General features: G+C 38.7%; 2 protein-coding genes across 24 annotated transcripts; one reads left to right on the top strand and one right to left on the bottom strand.

Annotated features, from left to right (window-relative positions):
• Window positions 1–1,598: 1,598 nt before the first annotated feature.
• On the bottom strand, window positions 1,599–6,470 carry LOC137748199 (uncharacterized). Of its 23 annotated transcripts, none has more exons than XM_088689328.1 (13): window positions 5,988–6,470; window positions 5,772–5,902; window positions 5,261–5,358; window positions 5,000–5,169; window positions 4,231–4,797; window positions 3,989–4,057; window positions 3,739–3,810; window positions 3,343–3,386; window positions 3,199–3,250; window positions 3,020–3,092; window positions 2,511–2,630; window positions 2,305–2,424; window positions 1,599–1,962 (listed from the first exon to the last, which is right to left on the bottom strand). In XM_088689328.1, the coding sequence occupies exons 5-13, from the start codon at window positions 4,272–4,274 to the stop codon at window positions 1,885–1,887; spliced, it is 672 nt and encodes a 223-aa protein (XP_088545454.1). In that variant the 5' UTR covers window positions 4,275–4,797; window positions 5,000–5,169; window positions 5,261–5,358; window positions 5,772–5,902; window positions 5,988–6,470; the 3' UTR covers window positions 1,599–1,884. The 23 variants fall into 23 exon arrangements, 20 of the variants coding, with proteins under 20 accessions (XP_088545454.1, XP_088545445.1, XP_088545402.1 ...); XM_088689319.1 differs by having other exon boundaries at window positions 3,222–3,250; window positions 3,314–3,386; window positions 3,989–4,075; window positions 5,988–6,394; XM_088689276.1 differs by having other exon boundaries at window positions 1,599–1,952; window positions 3,222–3,250; window positions 3,314–3,386; ... (2 more) ...; window positions 5,747–5,902; window positions 5,988–6,391.
• Window positions 6,471–6,683: 213 nt separating this feature from the next.
• LOC137747601 (putative disease resistance protein RGA3) lies at window positions 6,684–18,704 on the top strand. Its single transcript, XM_088689250.1, is given in 9 exon segments — window positions 6,684–7,953; window positions 8,295–9,332; window positions 9,335–11,246; window positions 11,356–11,553; window positions 11,657–11,719; window positions 11,864–12,012; window positions 12,134–12,292; window positions 12,399–12,480; window positions 17,781–18,704. Coding segments are annotated over 4 exon segments (4,146 nt in total). The 5' UTR covers window positions 6,684–6,813; the 3' UTR covers window positions 11,412–11,553; window positions 11,657–11,719; window positions 11,864–12,012; window positions 12,134–12,292; window positions 12,399–12,480; window positions 17,781–18,704.
• Window positions 18,705–20,341: the final 1,637 nt, after the last annotated feature.

Genomic DNA, 20,341 nt, shown 5'->3' with positions numbered 1-20,341 from the left:
AGGCTCCCAGCCACCCTTACCCAAACCCCAGCACCAGTAAAACAAGAGTCTATTCCCGACTCTTCATCGGCCCTCGCCATTACAAACAGATTTACTCCCTTAGGATCAACAGTAGGAAATATCCGACCAAATTACCAAACGGCCTTAGCCACCCCTTATGATCCTTACTCATCAGTTCGTTCTCCAGCTCCCTCACAACCAAAAACACCTAGCTATGCTAAAACATCACCATATGTCCAGAACCCTCATTCTGAAAAGCTTTTTAGCATTCCTCTTCATATTGACAAAAACCAACCCCCAGAGCGCATTGCCAAATTACTCCTTCCACCAAATTTTCATTTCTTACCAACTGAATCCTATAAAAGCCTAAAATATTACCAGACTATCCTTTCAGAAACAGAAAGCATTGCTATTAAGCCAATTTACAGTACCACTCACCAAAACAAAATATTGTATCATTCACTCCATATTGGAAAATTCCTTACCGAACTCGAATGGGGAATTCCCCTTTTTCACACAAAACCCCTTCATACCCAGCATGTTCTCATCCCAAACAATCATTACAATTACTATGATTATATCCAAGCATGGACCAACATTTTTCTCCACCAGACAGAAGATTTTAGTCATTCATGGTTCATAACTTTTGATAAGAATTTCAGATTGCGGTTTCCTGCATGGTTTCCAGATTGGTGGGCTTCCCATGGCCCAAGCTCTTCCATCATTCCAGATGACCTTCGTCATGTACTCACAAACAACTTCCAGCCCAGTTTTGACAGAAGTCGTTTCGACAACATAGTTACTATTTTTTCACTGCTCATGGCCAAGTACAAGATCCCATGGATTCTCAAATGGAACTTTGAAATGGACACTGGTGGTATTTACAGAACCAGATGGGTAAAATGGTGGGATAAATTCAACCACCAAAAAATTATTGATCTTGTAAAAGTGGAATTTCCCCAGGCATCTTTTCAGGCACTGCCAATCAAAGATTCACCTTCCTCGTATATATATATATATATTTATTTATATTTCTGCCACTTCGCATTCATTATTTTTTTTTTGAGAAATGGGCCTTCGTTACTACCACCAGACCTCTTTCTCAAATGGAAGGAGATGATCAAAACATGACATAATGTAGAACCAAAACCAACCAAAACATGCTTCCAGCATCCTTTCTACAAAACACAACACGCACACGCATCACACATCACCAAGAGCAAAATGGATCGAGGGGCAAAATCGTCAATTCCAAAACCCGTGCGTTAGATTAGGGGTAAAACCAGAACGACACTGTTAATGAACGGCATTGAGAGCGATAGAAAACCACCAATGCAAGTGAGAAACAGAAACAAAAAGCAAGCAAAATAAATCCCAAAAGAGAATAGCACGATGACCGACACATGTCACACACAATTCCCAGCTTGTCCCTGCACGAACCACCAAAAACAATCAGAAGGCATGAAAAAGCCGAAGGGCAATTCGGCCACTGGAAAACCCCCCACCCAGCGCGGGCAAAGTAGGAATTTTACTATAGAAAGGAAGAAACCAGCGCCAAAAGCCAAAAAAACCAGGGCAGATCCGTTAGGGCGCTATTATTGAACAGTGCCGGGCTCAACTTACTTTTAGTATATATAACTAGCAATGGTGCCCGCGCGTTGCTGTGGGATTGAAAATTATATATACAACATATTTACAATCCTATTTACACATAATATCCTAATCATCGTTTAATTGAAATGAATAATTAGTGACTTATTGAATAAGGTCCGAGTACTTTTCACTTAGCCAAGAGTAATGGCCTGCATGAGGAAAGCTGAAGATGGTGACATCAAATTTCTTCCATTGGAGACAGGATGGATGTCCATCTAATGCACATCAACTTCATGCAACACCAAGAACTGCATCCTCGTTTGCACTTCTAAATATGACCATCTGCTCCAATGTTTTGCCTACAAAGAACTTAGAATATCAAATCGATTAATCGTGGACCACATTAAACAAATTCAAACAACCCCAAATTTAATTTGTAGCCCAAAAAACCAGAGGATCAGTAATCGTGACATTTGTTGAGTACATATATGAAAAATGTACTTGAAGATTGAAACTTTCATCAAATAAATCACAAAAAAAGCAGAAAATTAAAGAAACCCAAAATTATAAATTGCATAAAATTAGATCATCCATTTCAGTCATGCGTAAATACACCATCACACATAACAAAGTTGCATATATGACGGTGATACACAATGTAAATGTTCAGATTCAAACCACACACAAAGCAATTGTAGCTCCCAAGTATACCTGTATCACATTCTGATGTTTGCTTGTTGACTTTGCCCCTGGATTCATGACTAATGTGATCTCCTTCAGTGGTGCATGAGCTTTTTTCTCCAAAGTTGCTTCCTTAAACATCCCTCTTTCCTAAAAAAAAACCCAAAACATATCATATTAAGCATCAATGCTATTAATACTTATTAAAGAAATTGGTCACAACAGGTTTCACATACATCAGTTCTAAACCTAAAAGGCTTCAGATTTGTAGGCCTTGGATTCCTATACTTCTCCCCATGAGCATTGCTGGCAACAGATGTGGAGTTTTCTTTCTGAATCTTATCTGCTTGATTGACCTGCATCATTGTTCAAGCGTTAACAGGCATAAAAAACCGTAAGGGAGAAATGAACAAACATAAACACTATATAGATACGTTATTCTCATATACTTTGTAGCCTTCTTCCAGGCCTGGAATTGTACAACTATTTTTTCCACTAATAGCTCTTATTTACATCTTTACTGGATTTGCATCACTTCTTTTATATTAATAAAATTAGAGGATTGCACATGCTTCTTTTTGGACGCCAAAACATTTTTTTTTCAATTATTCTAGTTCCTTGTGGTTGAATGGGATTCTAAGCTTCAGACTTCAAAAACGGAGAGTTTTGAAAAACCTCAGAGTCAGCACCAATGAGCTTAAACAGAACAAGTGAGAGCTAATGAGATAGAGCTAAGCTACTTCACCACTTCCAAAAGTCCACGTCTCCACCCAAGCCTAGACATCCCAACATTGCCCAGATAGGTGTCCCATCTTGACCTGCAAGATTTACACAGGATTGCAAAATTGGAAGAGGTTTAAGCATGAACAGATTGTAAAACGCAAAACATTGTAGCAGCAAATTGGGTTGCAAGCGAGCACTAACCATGATGAATAAAAAGTGGGTACACAAAATTGGCAAGAGATAAACTTGTTTCCTGAAATGCAGGTATGAGTGACGGCGATCAATCTGTCCATTTTTTACACAATTAAACTTGAACCTGTGCATAACCATGGTTTGGAATCCTACTGAAATCAAGAATAGGCCATTGTATGTTGCAGTTCCTCAAACTCCTGAAAGAAACAACAAAAACACAAATATATTCAATCTTGACATGATTTGTCGTGTTAAATATTAAGAGCTACTTCTCGATTGCCATTCCAAACAACCAGCACCATCACCTAATGTGATATAACATCAGATAGAAACGGGAGATGTTCCCTGCAGTGGTTGGAAATATGCGTTTCCCAACAAAAACTATGATTCCCTCTATTGTTGCTATGATTAATCACAATCTTTTGGATTTACACCTCCGTAGTTGGAGCTTTAAATCTGATGCATGAATAAATAGAGATTGTAGTCCTTAGATCAAACAATTTTACCTTTAAACTTACTAAAAGACTTAGAATCAGAAGCAGCACTTACAACTTGAACAGTTTAGACATGTTGCTATACGAATTTGGAATTGTAGTCCCACCAAAGTTGTTGTCAACTTGACTGCAAAACAAATAAGATTATAGGGCTAAGAAATTTGATACGGGATTGCATCCCTCAAATTATGTTGTAGTAAAAGGAAAGTCTAGAGAATTGTTCCCAACAGTACGAAAATTTAAGAAAGGAAAGGATGAAAACATAATTAAGGCACAAATTTATGTTCCGAAGTAAGAAAACATACAATATTAACAAGCTTGGCAACTCCAAGAACTCTGGCGGAAGATACCCAGATAAGTTGTTTTCAAGAAGACTGCAAAAAGGTATTGGTCTGTAATGTGATTTGTTTTCTTTTCAGTGGACATCTGATTAAAGTTGAGTTTTTCTTCTTTTTTTATTTCACGTTAGAAGATAGGGGTTGATCTATGACATCTACCAACTGTCAACATATGCATGCTCTAACCCAAGAATAGAATAAGAACATACAGTGTTGTGAGCTGCAGAGCCACCATACTGCTGCGGAAGGGCATCTCCCATGCTCTGGTACAGATCTATTCGAGCTGCAGCAACAGTGCTATCAGGATTACACAACAATAATTATTTGAATATTAGAAAGAAATCAAACAAACAAAAGAGGAGAAATATTTGACGACCAAACAATCATCAATTTCTTCAACCATTAAATAAACCTTCTTCGACTGTTTAAGTTCACAATCAAAAAAGCAAACCCTTCATAGAGTTTAGGCAACAAAAATCAAGAGGAAACCAAATAAAAAATATTGGAGATTTTTAAGAACTAAAAACTCTGCAATCAAACAAAATATATTCCACAAAAAGAGTTTAGAGAGAAAAAAAGGAAGAGAGAGAAGAGGCTTACTATCCTTCAAGGCAACCAGAACTTTCAGATAAAATCACACCAAAAAAACCCACAAATTTAACGAAAATTTGAGCATAACCCAGAAATTTAAATTAAAAAAATCTACGAATGGATTTTCAACTTTCTCCTTGTGGGAGTCCATTGACTTTCAGCCTCCACTTTCTTCTCCTCAGACTCTGCAAATGCAAAAATACAAAGATAAAAATCATTAGACTCAAACGTAGGCATAGTCATATTGGCTAGAGCGGATACGCATCCCTTTTCACCCGAGTTCAAACACCCTACTTGCAACCACAGATTAGATTAGTTTAAAGCAGAACATACCTTGTATCAAAAAAAAAAAAAAAAAAAAAAAAAGCAGAAAACCGTCACTAATACCATTTCTTTCTTTAGTTTCGAACTTCGAAGTTTTTCAATTTGGGTTTGCTTCCTTAAGAGTCTGAGACCATAAAGAACGTCAGCTATCTCAATCTCAAAGTCCTCATCTTCTTCTACAGGCCTGAAGATTTTGAGGATTTCAAAATACCAATCTTCGGTCCATTTGATTCCTAAAAAGTATGAATTCATAAGCTAAAAAATATCAAAACTTTCCAAAAACTTCTTCAAAAATCATTTTTCAAAAACATAGTACCAACTGACCATCGTCTTCCTCGATGAAACATTGAGAGGGAAAAAGCGACATAGCTTTGAAGCTCAGTTGCTGAAGACTATGTTCTTCCTCCCCAACTCCACCATAACTGCTAGAAGAGAAATTTAAAAAAAATATATATATCAAATTTAAAAACGAAATCCAAAAATAGAGCAAACAGGTTGGGTCACTCTCGAGTTTGGGTGCGAGCTTATCCCTAACCTTCTCACCAGAAAAGAAGAATATGTAAAAATTAATCAGAGTTTTCATAAAATATACTACATGATTACTTGCTATTGGAAACAAATAATAAATATACAGGGAATTTTAAAATAATTCAACTGCATGCAATTTAATCAAAATTTGTAAAGAAAAAAAATAAGAACTCAAAATATTACTAAAATTAAGAAGAAAAATTATTAACCACACAACCAAATTTAATAAAAATAAATTGCTGAAATTAAAATCCAAATCCCAGAAATGAAGAAAAATGGAACCTTAACATGGAAATTGAAGCCTTACATCGGCAGGTACCTCACGAGTGAAAGAGACAGAGTTGAAGATGCGTGAGAGAAGAGACGGAGGAGTGTCTTGCGATCCATAGCTTTGTGTAAAGCTTGAAGACCTTGTAGAAATACGCGCAGTAATCGCGCCTGAACAAATTAAAAAAATTGAAATTAAGAAATAGTTGTTTGGAAATTAGGGTTTAGGATGAGAAATGGGGAGAATTTGAAGAACCTTTGTTGCAGTGGTAAAAGGGGAGCTCTCTGATTTTAAAGAATCACTGGGGAGCTCTCTGATTTTAAAGAATCACTGGGAAGCTCTCCCCTTCTACAGAATTAAATTTTCGCCCTCAAATATGGTGTAATTTGAGACCAGTAGAATCGCTTTAACTGAGATTTAAAAGAGAAAGAGAGCGAAAGAAGCAGATTTTCGTGACTGAGATCGCAAGGTCGGAGAGCGAGATAAGGCGGCGTTCGGGAGCGAGGGAGACAGAAGCAGAGAATTGTGAGAGAAAGAAATCCGGAAACGGAAGGAAAAAGTCAAGAGGAAAGGTGGAAGTAGTCGACGAACTACGATGATCGATGTGTGGAAAACATGTACTGAAAAGGCAGAGCAAAACCCAAAAAAAAAGAGACCAGAGACGGCGGAATGAGAGATGGGCATCCAGCAAGGACAAAACAGACTTCTTACTGTAGCAAAGTGTGAACTACGGGGACCAAAGCAGAAACCAAGGGCAGTTCCGCCCTTTTATTGTTGGTGAACAATGCTCGCTCTCATAGGATGAATAGTGGTTTTCTGCTGAGCTTTAGTATATAGATAATGTGTTCGAGCTTTGTCTTAATTCCAGCCACATAGAAAAGTTTCGTGGGGTCTTTAATTCCAGAATTGGATCCCTTTCCTTTAATTCCAGCCATATGGAAAGGTCTCGTGGGGTCTCGTCATATCATCAAATATTTTCAAGAACTAATAATTATTAAGCCTATGATTCAACTTCTAACTATTAGCTATCTTTCCATTCTCTGCTATCCTCTCATCTCTGTGTAGCTATCGCGCGACTACTATGGAAGGTGGAAAGGTGTTAGAGGTTCTCTATACTTATCCGTTGGAGGGAATACTACGGAAGGTGGGTACACTTGCTGCTCAAGAAATCAGTCTTTTCCGAGGATTCAAAAAGGAACTAACTGAGCTTCGTCAATCGATAATGGCAATTCAAGAGTACTTAGGTGATGTTGCCTACCAACCACAGGATCGGGGCATGGCAGTTAGACAGTGGGTCAAGAAACTGAAAGACGTAGCTCGTGATGCGGATGACGTCTTGGAGGAAATCAACTACGAAGTTCTCCGGCGTAAAGAAGAGCTTCGAAACCATTTGAAGAATAAGGTACTCAACTTCCTTTCACTCTCCAATCCCATTTTGTTTCGTCAAGAAATGGCACACAAGATTAAGAACATCAATGCGTCGCTGGCGGTTCTCAAGAGTGAAGCATCTCTGATTCACTTAGTTGCAAGGAGAGTCGATGCAACCACCCCAGGTATGGGGAACAGGGAAACTGTCTCAAGCTTTGGTGATGATGAAAAGATCATTGGAAGGGAGGAGATTGTGTCAGGTATAATTGCAACCTTGATCGAGTCCAAGAATCAGGAAAAGAACCTTTCGGTTATGGCGATTGTGGGAATGGCGGGACTTGGAAAGACGACTTTGGCAAAATCAATATTCAATGAAGATGCTATTGGAAGACATTTTGATGAAAAACTGTGGGTGTGTGTATCTAACACCTTTGACGTTAATTTGATTCTAGATAGGATGCTCGAGTCGCTTAACTCGGACAAGACTGGATTTAAAAGTCAGGAAGCATTGCTTAATACTCTCAGAAAAGCATTGATTGGGAAGAGATATATGTTGATACTCGATGATGTTTGGAATGAAGATGAGACTTTATGGAGCAGCTTGATGAGTTGTTTGTTAAAAGTTAATTCTGCTCCCGGAAGCATTGTCATTGTTACTACCCGCAGTGCCGAAACTGCATCGATCACAGAGACGATGCCGCGATGTTGTTTGGGGCTTCTATCAGTAGAGGATTGTTGGTCCATTTTAAAAGGTGAAGCTTTTCCAGATGGTAGTTCCACCCTAGATTCAGCTCGTGAAACCATTGGAAGGGCGATCGCTGAAAAGTGTGCTGGTGTACCATTGGTGGCAAAGGTATGCATTAATATATTATCAAAAATTTGCAGCATGTTCTCTTGTCATATTTATTTGTTATATTTTAGTTCTATTTATCGCTTTAGTGAATTAGTGAAAAAAGCTATATTTTTAATTTGTGAAAAATTCTAAGTATATTTCTCAATCAAGAGTTTTGAGAAGAGTTCTAACAACAAAAATTGTAAATAAAGTTAAGATTAATTTAGCCATTTTTCTAAGATTATTAGTGAAACTTTAATCAACTGTAATTTTTTTTTTCCGTTATTTATTTTGCTAATTTAGTTGTTATATATATATATATATTTTTTAAAATACGGAAACTGTAACTTATGTACCACCAGGTTTTAGGAAGCATGATGCGTTCTCGAAATAGCACACATGAATGGCTCTCAATTCAACACAATAAAATATGGGAATTACCAAAAGCAGAGGATAGAATCATGTCGGTATTGAAGTTGAGTTTTGATAATTTGAAATCGCCATCTTTGAAGCAGTGTTTTGCATATTGCTCAATGTTTATGAAAGATTGTGAAATTGAAAGGGATAACTTGATCGAGCTTTGGATGGCGCAAGGATTTCTCCATACTTCTCCCACAAAAAATATGGAGGATATAGGGAATGAATATTTTAATATTCTACTGCAAAACTCGTTATTTCAAGATGCTATAAAAGATGAGTATGGAATGGTTACCAAATGCAAGATGCACGATTTAGTGCATGATTTTGCAGAAGAAGTATTTAAATCTGAAAGCTTAACCTCGGACCTCAATGAGATGGATGATACACTTGAGATTCAGCATGTTGCAAGGATTTCTTCCACTACACTTGAAAGAATTCCACAAGGGAGTGTTAGAAGATTGCGGTCATTGTTTGTTGATGGCAAGGTCCCTAATAGCATCTTACAAAGGTTTACAGGTTTGCGGATGTTGAATTTATACAGGGCTAAAATTGAGGAGTTGCCTAGTTCAATTGGTGATCTAAGACACATGAGGTATCTGAACATTTCTGGGACTAGAATAAAAGAACTCCCAAAGTCTATTGGCAAGCTCTATAACCTTCAGACGTTAAGAATGTGTGAAACAAACTTTCTTAAAACGTTTCCAACAGAACTGGAAAATTTGATCAACTTGAGACATGTGTATTTCGATAAGGTTAGGAAAGTTCCATTTGGGATGAGAAGATTGACTGATCTGCAAACATTATCTTCCTTTACGTTGGATAAGGCGAGCAGTCATGGAATTGATGAGCTGGGTGGGTTAAACCAATTGAAGGGAAAACTTATTCTTAGATCATTGGGATGTGTGAGGGACAAGAAGGAAGCACAGAAAGCAAATTTAGTGGGAAAGGCAAACATACAAAGGTTGGAACTTTGTTGGGGTTTTCCAGGGCAAGAAACGCGAATCTGCATGACCGGGATATACTAGAAGGGCTCCAACCGCCACCGAAGTTAGAAAGCTTAAAGATTTTGAACTTCTAGGGTACTAAATTTGCATCATGGATGACGGGTGATTTGTTGCCATTCAATTTAACAGAGGTTGAGCTGTATAATTGCACAGATTGTGAAGAAGTCCCAACACTCGGCCACTTACCAAATCTCAGAAGTGTTGTTTTTGATGGTATGGATAAGATTAAATGTGTGGGAGTCGAGTTTTATGGTTACAACTATGTTAAGAATGATGGGGTGGCTACAACCAGCAGAAGAAGGAATCAGACGTCCAGGGTGGCTGTGTTTCCAGCATTGAAAAGCTTAAGAATTGAGAATTGCCCAACTCTAAGTGAATGGAAGGAACCGGTTGTTCAGGTAGTGTTTCCCTGCCTTGAGGAGTTGACTCTTAGGAATTGTATGGAATTGAGAAATGCTCCCACTCAGTTTTCGTCTCTCCGGGAGTTGGAGATATTGGCTGTTGATAACACCTTGCCAATAGAAAATATATGCAGTCAAGTAACCACTCTCGCTTCTGTCGAAATATATGGTATTAAGGAGCTTACTTGTCTGCCGGCAGGAGTGGTGGAAAAGAACCACAATCTGAGGTCACTGGTAATCGAATATTGTGAAAAGATGAGGTATTTATCTGATGCACCACACACGCTCCCTCTCCTTGAGAAGCTTATTATACGGCGCTGTCCTAGTCTTTTAGAGTTGACTCCAATTACACGCGGCATACCATGTCTCCGTGAATTGAAAATTGAGTACTGTGAGAAACTGTCAAGCTTGTCTTTTGGGTTAGAAAATTGCAACGCCCTTGAGACGTTGGAGATTGAAAATTGCCCCAATCTAACATTCATTCCAATTTCACCATCCCATTCTCTTCAGGAGTTGAACATATTTGGTTGCCCAAAGTTAAGATGCATTTCAATTCACAGTCTGCCTTCCCTCTGCAAATTAGTTATTGAAAGGTGTACTGCACTCATGGAGGAGGCTGAAGAGGAGGACGAGTTGTCGTTAAATGGTTGCGCATGCCTCCGTGTTTTGGAAATTAAAGCATGCAATGGATTCACAAGTATACTGAGTGGACTTCATTCCTGTACTAGTCTCCGCAAACTGTTTATCGAGGATTGTCCCAATTTGAGGACTTTGTCGGGTCATGGGATACAAACCCCAGTCTCTCTTGAAGATCTGAGTATCAAGAATTGCCCTAATCTGGAGGCTGTTCCTAGTTTAGGCAACCTCAAATCCCTTCGTCAGTTGCATATTGAGAAATGTGGTGGATTAACAAGTATACCAAGTGGGATCGCATCCTGCACTTCTCTTGCCACTTTGTCTGTCATAGGTTGCCACGATTTGATATCTCTGGCAGATCAAGATGTGTCCACCTTGCAATCCCTTTGCTCTCTAAAATTGTCAGATTGTGGGAAGTTACAATATTTTCCCAAGGGGCTGCAGTCTCTATCTCGTTTGGAAGAGATGTCGATCGGTGCATACTGGGAGGAGCTAGTTTCTTTCCCGGATTTTCAAGTTCCATCACAACTTGAAAGATTAGAGTTGCTGGGATGGCCAAAGCTCAAGTCTTTACCTCAACAAATTCAAGACCTAACTTCTCTAACATGTTTGTCCATTTATGGTTTCGATGGAGTGGAGGCTCTTCCAGAGTGGTTGGGCAAACTTACATCTCTTACACAGTTGCAAATTCGTGAATGTAAGAATCTGATGTATCTGCCTACCGTCGAAGCTATGAAACGTTTAACCAAATTACATGACCTAGAGATTGATTTGTGTCCGCGTTTGATGGAAAGATGCGACAAGAACAGTGGCCCGGAATGGCCAAAGATTTCCCACATTACAAACAGCAGTGGTAATTTTTTTTCTCCAATTCAGCTATTCATGTATAATTTGTTCAATTCTCTTCGTCACTTTTTGTTTTCTGCTGTATTAAGTATTAATTGAACATATTTCTTGACTAGTTTACTCGCATGACGTATCGGATAATCACTCGGAAGATTCCAATTCGACCCATTAGACGCCCCAACAATCTCGCACATTTGGATATTCATGCTTTTAATCTTTAAAGAGGAATATATGCATTGGCGAGTAGCGCCTGTCCCGATGGTGTGCAAGATTTACTCTTATGCTAATCGTTTCAAGTTCACATTTAAGCAAAAGTAAGGTTTTCATACCACCACCTCCTCTTCTCTTTTGATGTATGTAGCTCCAATGTTGTTTCACTGATGGAATCTATTATATAATTTCTTATGTGGTTTTCAGAAAGACATTTACTCAATTGGAACAACAAGTGATGCGTAATATTTAAGACCAAACGTTGTCCAGGTACTTCAATCCTTATCATTTGAGATATTTACTTTTTTTTTTTTCTTCTTGAAATCTTGTGTTGATTATGCTTTTACTTCTGAAATATTTGTATGGAATACGGATAGTAGATTTTAAAGGAGTGGATTTTTTTTTTCTTTCCAGAGTGGCTGGATAACCTTGCATCTCTGACATCGCTGCATATGACGAGGTTGGTAGAATGTGATGTATGATGTATCTGCCTACCGTCGAAGCTTATGCAACACCTAACCAAATTGAGAGAGCTAGAGATTGAACTCTCCCCCTGTCTAAAGGTAATTATTTTCTCGTATCAATTATTCAGTATTTGTTTGTTTCGATGCTGTCTTTCTTTTCTTCAGTTTTGAACAAAAATCTCCGTTGATCAAGATTACTTCAAATCCTACTTGCTTCAAGGTGCACCATTGAGGACTGTGATAATGTGCTCGTGGTTGAAGCTATGCAGCGTCTCACCAAATTACATGAGCAAGTGATTCGTAATTGTCCCTGTCTCAAGGAAAGATGAGCCAACTGGCCCAAAACTGCCCAAGATTTCTCAAACCCAAACTATTGAAGGCAATTGTTTTCTCAAATCAAATTATTCATGTTTGTTCAATTCCCGTCCCTCAAATTTATTTTTTTTCTTCATATTACTGACCAAACGTCGTTTTTCATGCTTCAGTTGACATAATTTGTTGGCTATCAGAAGGGTCTCAATCAATCGGAACATCAAGTGACGTGCAATAGGTGCAAACTCGGTCCAGGTACTTCAGTTCGCTTTCCCCTGCATCATTATTTTGTTGGTATTTGACAGTTTACTAACTCAATACCAAAATATGTGGGTGATAAGTTTACAAACTCTATCACACCTCTTTCACTTTGCACTCTCAAATAAAATTGGACAAAGAAAGAAATAGAGAAAGGAGGGAAGCAACAAGCTTTGATAAAACACTTGGACTTTGATATATGAAAAGAGAGTTTACAAACTCTATAGCTTACAAGCTTAAAATGAGAATGAGAAATGGGATTTTGATGGGATGATTTACAATGCTTGAGAACTTGGGTATTTATAGCAAACCAAATGATTAAACTAAGATTATTTATTACCACACAAAACACATTAATTGCACCTAATAATTTTTATTCAACCATACCTAACATTGCCAAACTTTCAATGCCTAACTTTGACATTGATTTTCAACAATGGCTAGTAGCACCCTTTTTTTTTTATTTGAATTTCCAACACACCTCCTCAAATCAAAACGCCTTCATTCCTAGCATTTCACGCAGTAGCCGGAATGTTTCAATTGGCAATGGCTTTGTGAAGATGTCTGCCACTTGTTCCTTGGTGTGACAGTAGACAAGTTCAATTGTCTTTTGCTTCACATGGTCCCTTAGAAAATGGAACCTGGTATCAATGTGCTTGCTCCTTCCATGTTGAACAGGATTCTTTGCAAGTTTGATTGCAGACACGTTATCTACATGAATCACAGTCGATTCCACTTGTGGATGACACACTGACTTCAACAGATTTCTTAACCAAATTGCCTCACACACGGTTGAGGCTACAGCAACATACTCGGCTTCACATGATGACAAAGCAACAATTGATTGCTTCTTTGAAGTCCATGAGAAAGCTGTTGATCCTAGAAAAAACACATAGCCAGTTGTGCTTTTCCTTTCATCTTGGTCACCTCCCCAATCACTATCTGAATAACCAAATAATTTTGCATCTTCACCAAAATTATAAAATAGACCATAGTTTAGAGTACCTCTTATGTACCTCAAAATTCTCTTGGCGGCCAGCCAATGAGACTCCCTTGGTGTTTCCATGTATCGACTCACGAGTCCAACACCATAAACTATATCAGGTCTTGTGATTGTAAGGTACCTTAGGCTTCCAACGAGGCTTTTGTACACTGTTGAGTTTACAAACTCACCCTCTCCTCCTTTGGACAGCTTCAATCCAGTTGCGACTGGGGTATTGACAGTGTTGCACTTGTCCATATTGAACTTCTTCAATATGTCTCTCATGTACCTTTGTTGAGAGATGTAGATACCATCACTTTCTTGCTTCACTTCTATGCCAAGAAAGTATGACATTAATCCATTGTCAGTCATCTCGAATTCACTGAACATGGATTGCTTGAACTCATGGAACATTGCCTCATTGTTTCCTGTAAACAATAAATCATCTACATAGAGACAAATAATTAAGAACTCCCCTTTTTCACCATTCTTCATGTAAACTGAATGCTCGTATGGACATTTCTGAAATCCATTTTGGTGAAGGTAGTTGTCGATCCTTGAGTTCCAAGCTCGTGGTGCTTGCTTGAGGCCGTACAAAGCCTTCTTCAAACGATACACCTTATCTTCTTCTCCTTGTACTTGGAAGCCTTCCGGTTGTTCCACGTACACTTCTTCCTCAAGTACTCCATTAAGGAAGGCTGACTTGACATCTAGTTGATAAATTTTCCATTTATGATGTGCGGCAAGAGAGATTAGCAATCTTACCGTGTCAAGTCTCGCAACTGGAGCATAGACTTCATCATAGTCCACTCCATACTTCTGTTTGTAGCCCTTTGCTACAAGCCTTGATTTGTATCGATCCACACTCCCATCTGCAGTGCGTTTGATCTTGTAAACCCACTTGACACCAATAGCCTTCTGATTTGGTGGGAGCTTTGTCAGCTCCCAAGTGTCATTCTTCTCGATGGCATGGATCTCTTCTTCCATGGCTTTCTTCCAACAATCTTCTTCCACAGCTTCATTGAATGAGAAAGGCTCGTGGTCTGCATACAAGCAGAAAAGGTTGGTTTCTTCTTCTTCTTCTTGTCCATAAATCTCAGTGAGACTCCTTAACCTCACTGGAGTTGAGGAGCTGCTTTCCTCACTAGATGTAGGACCACTCCTTGCAATTATGTGCACTGGAGTTGTTGTGATTGTTTGAGCAGGCTGTTGCTCAATCGGTGGTACAACTTCTGGTTCTTCAAAATCAGTGGAGACGATCTTCTCTTTACTGACTTCTTTGTTGTTCCACGTCCATGTCTCTTCCTCACTGAAGATGACATCTCTACTAACCACTAGTTTGCCAGTTAGTGGGTTGTAGAGCTTGTATGCCTTGGACTCTTCACTATAGCCCACAAACACACACTTCTCACCTCTATCATCAAGTTTCCTCCTCTTGGCTTCTGGAACTTGAGCATATGCAACACACCCAAAAATTCTTAGGTGTGTAACATTCGGCTTGTATCCACTCCAAGCCTCTTGTGGTGTCATCCTCTTGACACTCTTTGTTGGACATCGATTTAACAAATAAATCGAACAAGCTACAGCTTATGCCCATAACTCTTTTGGCAAATTCTTCTCCTTAAGCATGGACCTTGTCATGTCAAGGATGGTTCGATTCTTTCTTTCGGCTATCCCATTTTGCTGTGGGGTATAGGCAGCAGTAAGTTGATGCCTAATTCCTTGCTCCTTGCAGTATGCTTGGAAAGCATTGGAGGTGTACTCTCCACCTCTATCTGATCTCACAGCCACAAGCTTGTGGTTACTTTCTGCCTCTGTGAGTGCCTTGAACTCCTTGAAAATTTTTAGGGCAGCTGACTTCTCCTTGAGAAAATAGACCCAAGTCTTTCTACTGAAATCATCAATGAAGGTAATAAAATACCTATTACCTCCATAAGACATGGGATCCAAGGGACCACATATATCTGTGTGCACCAACTGCAGTGGTGCCTTTGCTCTCCATGTATCACCAACAGGGAACGATAGTCGTGCTTGCTTGCCAAGCACACAACCTTCACATACTTGGCGTGTGGCTTCAATCTGGGGTAGACCACGAACCATTCCTCCACTTGACAGCAACTTTAGGCCATTGAAATTAAGATGGCCAAATCGAAGATGCCATTTCCATGACTCATCTTCCATTACACCGATGTTGCAGCTTCCAATCTTTGTGTTCAAATTCAACGGAAACATCCGGTTCTTTGACATTCGAACACGTGCAATAAGCTTTCTCCTTGCATTCCTGAGAGTGAGAAGCATGTTCTCCATATGTATAATGTACCCTTTCTGGAGTAGTTGACCAATGCTCAGAATGTTGTTCTTCATACCTGGTATGTAGTAGGTATTGGAGATGTATTCTTCTCTTCCATCCTTCTGGATGATCTTGATCTTCCCTTTGCCTTCAACTGGCAACTTTGAGGAGTCACCAAGACTTACAGATCCATAGGCCCCTTCTTTGAGTTCGGCAAAAAACTCCTTCTTTCCACACATGTGATTGCTTGCACCAGAGTCCAAATACCAAACATCTTGTTGGCTATTGGAATCATGGTGTGCTAGTAAGACTGTAAGTTCTTCATCAGTATTTCCACTTGATTCTGCCATGTTGACATGCTCACCATTTTTATGTGAACATTCATTGGCATAATGTCCATATTGCTTACAGTTGTGACACTGGATATGCGCCTTTCCTCGAGTAGATCTCCACTCCTGAGACTGACCTTGATTTTGTGCATAGCCTCGACCTCTTCCTCGGGCTCGTCCTCGGCTACGGTTGGATGAGCTCCCACGACGTGAGTTCCACTGCCCACGACTTTTATTTGGTTTGTCAATATTCAACTTTGACTCCAAAGCTTGCTCTAGCGTTGTGGGGCTTGCATTCTTCTGAATGCGTTGCTCGTGAACTAGGAGGGATCCTAGTAGCTCTTCTGCGCTCATCACCTCCAAATCCTTGGATTCCTCAATGGCAGTCACCACATGCTCAAACTTAGATGTGAGTGACCGGAGTATCTTCTCCACAACTCGTACTTCATCGAGTCTCTCGCCATTTCTCCTCATCTGATTTACTATCACAATGAGCCTTGAGTGATAGTCGGAGATGCTCTCCCCTTCATTCATATGAGCAGTTTCAAAATCTGCTCGAAGTGATTGTAACCTCACTTTCTTGACTCGATCTACTCCTTTGTAGATTGTACTGAGTGTATCCCATACTTGCTTGCTCGTTGTTGCTTCTGCAACCTTCTCGAACGTTGAATCTTCCAAACCCTGGTATAGAAGATACAGCGCATTTTGGTCCTTCTTTCGTAAGTCTTTGAGAGTGTTCCTTTGATCCGCAGTATATACGGCTTCTTGCTCGGCAGTGGGTACAACATACCCACTACTGACAACTTCCCATAGCTCCTGTGATCCAAACAATGCTTTGAATTGGATGCACCATCTTTCATAATTTTCTTTCTTCAATGTGGGAACTTGGAGTTGCACTAAGTTGGACGCCATAACTGCTGCACCTGCCAGAATGGTATTCTGGCTCTGATACCAATGTTGGTATTTGACAGTTTACTAACTCAATACCAAAATATGTGGGTGATAAGTTTACAAACTCTATCACACCTCTTTCACTTTGCACTCTCAAATAAAATTGGACAAAGAAAGAAATAGAGAAAGGAGGGAAGCAACAAGCTTTGATAAAACACTTGGACTTTGATATATGAAAAGAGAGTTTACAAACTCTATAGCTTACAAGCTTAAAATGAGAATGAGAAATGGGATTTTGATGGGATGATTTACAATGCTTGAGAACTTGGGTATTTATAGCAAACCAAATGATTAAACTAAGATTATTTATTACCACACAAAACACATTAATTGCACCTAATAATTTTTATTCAACCATACCTAACATTGCCAAACTTTCAATGCCTAACTTTGACATTGATTTTCAACAATGGCTAGTAGCACCCTTTTTTTTTGATTTGAATTTCCAACATATTTACTCATTGCTATTGGAGATCATGCAGATACAAGATGATCGTAATCGATGAGAGATACCCAAATAATCATATTATTCATATCATACATTTTTTGCAGAATCATAAGGTCACTTACTAATTTACTAATACGGAGAATACATACGATTATTCCTATAAATCATTTTGGTATTTGTGTATGGGATGTGTTCAGAGGTTTATTACCTTCGATCCTTAACATATGAGATAAATTTCCCAAGAAATGTTGTGTTAATTTTGTTTCTACTTTATGTTTTGTTTGTTTTCATCTGCAGCTTTCTAGGTCCTTATCTGTCACAGAATGGCTCTCGCCCCACGCTACTGAAACTTTGGTGTCGGTATGGCCTTGGATGCGGAGGAAATTATTCATTGTCTCACTTGTTAGGAGGAAGATTTGAGTAGGAGGGACATGATCAGTTGGAGGAAGCTAAACCTTCTGCCCCTGAGCTGTAAACTGTGGCTCATGAACTTGTCCATGCTGCTCTAAAGGAGAATTCAGGTTGCCATCGTTAAATTCATCATGATATTTATGTATTGAACCGGCGTTTCAAAAAGAACGTCACAAATCCAACCCACCACTTTGCTGTGATCAAGGATGGATCCACATAGGGACCTGGGAGGTCCCAGGACCCGTCAGCGATCCTAAATCACTGCTATAAATTTTCCGAAGACCCCTCGTACTCGAGCATGAGGTCTGTGCAGGTTGTAGGTTGCAGATTGCAGTGGCTGTCTTCTTCTCGGAGAAGCTGACTGCGCACGGAGAAGAAAGAAAATAGGGACCCTTCCTGCCTCTCTCCTCCTTGCTTCTGCCATGGTCTCATCCGTCGGTGCCACCCACTTCTCCTCCAACCTTTCTCTGTCGTCTAGTGGGGGCAGTACATAAGCCCAAATTTCTCCAAATTATTTCAACCATCTTAGTAATTTTTCTTATGGGTGAAATTTCCTTCATAAGGTTTGTAAGATGGATATGATTTGTCATGGGTTGGTGCAATTTGGGGGTGGAGTTGCCATGGCTTTGGGAGAATTGGGAGGGAGGCGGTTGGTGAAACCTCGTAATGGACGTCTGAATTATGATTTTATAATTTGTAATATTGTTTTGCATTTGATTTTTGAATGAAATGTATTATATTTAAATTTTCAAAGTTATTTTTGTCTATAAATTTTTTGACCTTTATAATTGGAATCCCCTGAGTTTAAAATCATGGATCCGTCACTGGTTGTGATGTATGGGATTTGTAGGCCAAATTCTATTGTTACCACGTTAAATCAGCATCTTAAGATTTTAGGGTATTTTCAATAATTTCCTAGAAAGTCTTAAGTGTTAAGAGTTGCCATCTTTTATATTGCTCGCATTGTTTGTTCCAATTTTTGCTATAAACCATTTCATATTAATATATTTGATTTGTTTATGTAAATATTCTGACGTTTTGTTTTTATAGAAGGTAATACTTTTTGGTAGAGTTTAAGGGTGAACTTTGTATCACTTGTTCGACGGACTCTGCGTAGTCCTTTGTTTTGCAGGTTTTCTTTAAATGTAAATTCCATCGAACTTCAGTCACATTATTCGTAAATAATATCCATACTCGGAATGTGACGCTTCTTCTCGCTGTCTGCAAAGTTCTTTCTACTCACAGACGAGACAGTTTTTCTTAGAACACTTTTGTGGAAGGTAGTCTCTTTGGTCTGCATGCAATGTCCTCCACCCGCTCTTCCTTGAATACATCATTTTCTTTTTCTTTTTTTTTTTTTTGTCAAACCTTGAATACATCATTTGAGTCATTTGAAATGTGTGAAGTATACGATTTAATAACAGATCAGTTTTGAATTTTTATTAGTATTTGAAGGTCCACCTTAAGGGCTAGCTGTGAGAACAGCTCATTTACGATTGAAAGCTTACGGGTTCGAATCGTAAAAACAATATCTTTACAAAATAAGAGTAAACATTCTCCCGACCCTCACAAAACAGTGAGCTTGTTGACTTGGGGTCGCCCAGCCCCTCATTTGAAGCTCGCGCCATCTGGTTTCCTGGTTTCTGTTTTTCCCTTGATATTTGTATTACAAATTTCAGATGTAGATTGGAATACTTCTTTTGGATGTAGATAATCAAGCACTCTCTCCATTTGAGGAATGGAGATGACTCAGATCAAATGAGTATCGTACAAACAAGCAAGCCAAATTCCCACTAATCATTACTAGGAGGGAACTGTTTTCGCATTCTAAGGCCTTTTTATTATTATGATAAATGTTGTCACGTTTTTTAAGAGAGAGGATTCTCGTCGGATTCTTTTTGTAAAGATCTCGAGAATCCTCCAATCAAATTCGTTCATCGTACATCGTGCGGTCAGTTTTCGTCAGATACTGTTTATATTCAATTTTAAATAAAAAAATTTACAACGATTTCTGATCGCACGATGTACGATGAACGGATGTGATTTGAGAATTCCAGGAATCCTCACAAAGATAATCGGGTGAGAATCCTGCCTTGTTTTTCAAAATTACGTCTTATTGATACTTGATTTTGTGCAGTGTTTCATCCATATGTTCTTCCCAATAAATAAAATATTTAAAAAATAATTATTATTATTAAGAAGAGGAAGAGAGTTTGAAACTATTACAATAATTTAAAAAAATGGAGATTTGCGAACCCCAAACGAATGGGTAGAAACTCAATATGCTATCCACTAAAATATTGGATCACATGCATCCTAACAAGTAAACTTGTCATTTTGCAATAAAAAATTACAATTACAATTAAAATACCAATTAAGGATGATCTGTTATTTGTTGTTACAAACTTACAATTTATATAAATATGCTCTTAAAATTACAATAAAAT

The sequence above is a fragment of the Pyrus communis genome, chromosome 2, assembly GCF_041283825.1.
Source record: "Pyrus communis isolate YQ-2024b chromosome 2, ASM4128382v1, whole genome shotgun sequence".
NCBI lineage: Eukaryota > Viridiplantae > Streptophyta > Magnoliopsida > Rosales > Rosaceae > Pyrus > Pyrus communis.
The sequence above is the reverse complement of the archived record's forward strand: the minus strand, read 5'-3'. Positions and strand labels throughout refer to the sequence as shown.

What these genes read in the sequence shown, in the direction of transcription:
- LOC137748199 (XM_088689280.1), bottom strand. Translation starts at nt 4,274, where the DNA reads ATGCCCTTCCGCAGCAGTATGGTGGCTCTGCAGCTCACAACACT. An exon ending in ATGTCTAAACTGTTCAAGTT is followed by an intron (nt 3,387 to 3,738) that starts GTAAGTGCTGCT and finishes TGTTTCTTTCAG; the next exon opens with GAGTTTGAGGAACTGCAACA. An exon ending in GACGTGGACTTTTGGAAGTG is followed by an intron (nt 2,631 to 3,019) that starts GTGAAGTAGCTT and finishes ACAATGATGCAG; the next exon opens with GTCAATCAAGCAGATAAGAT.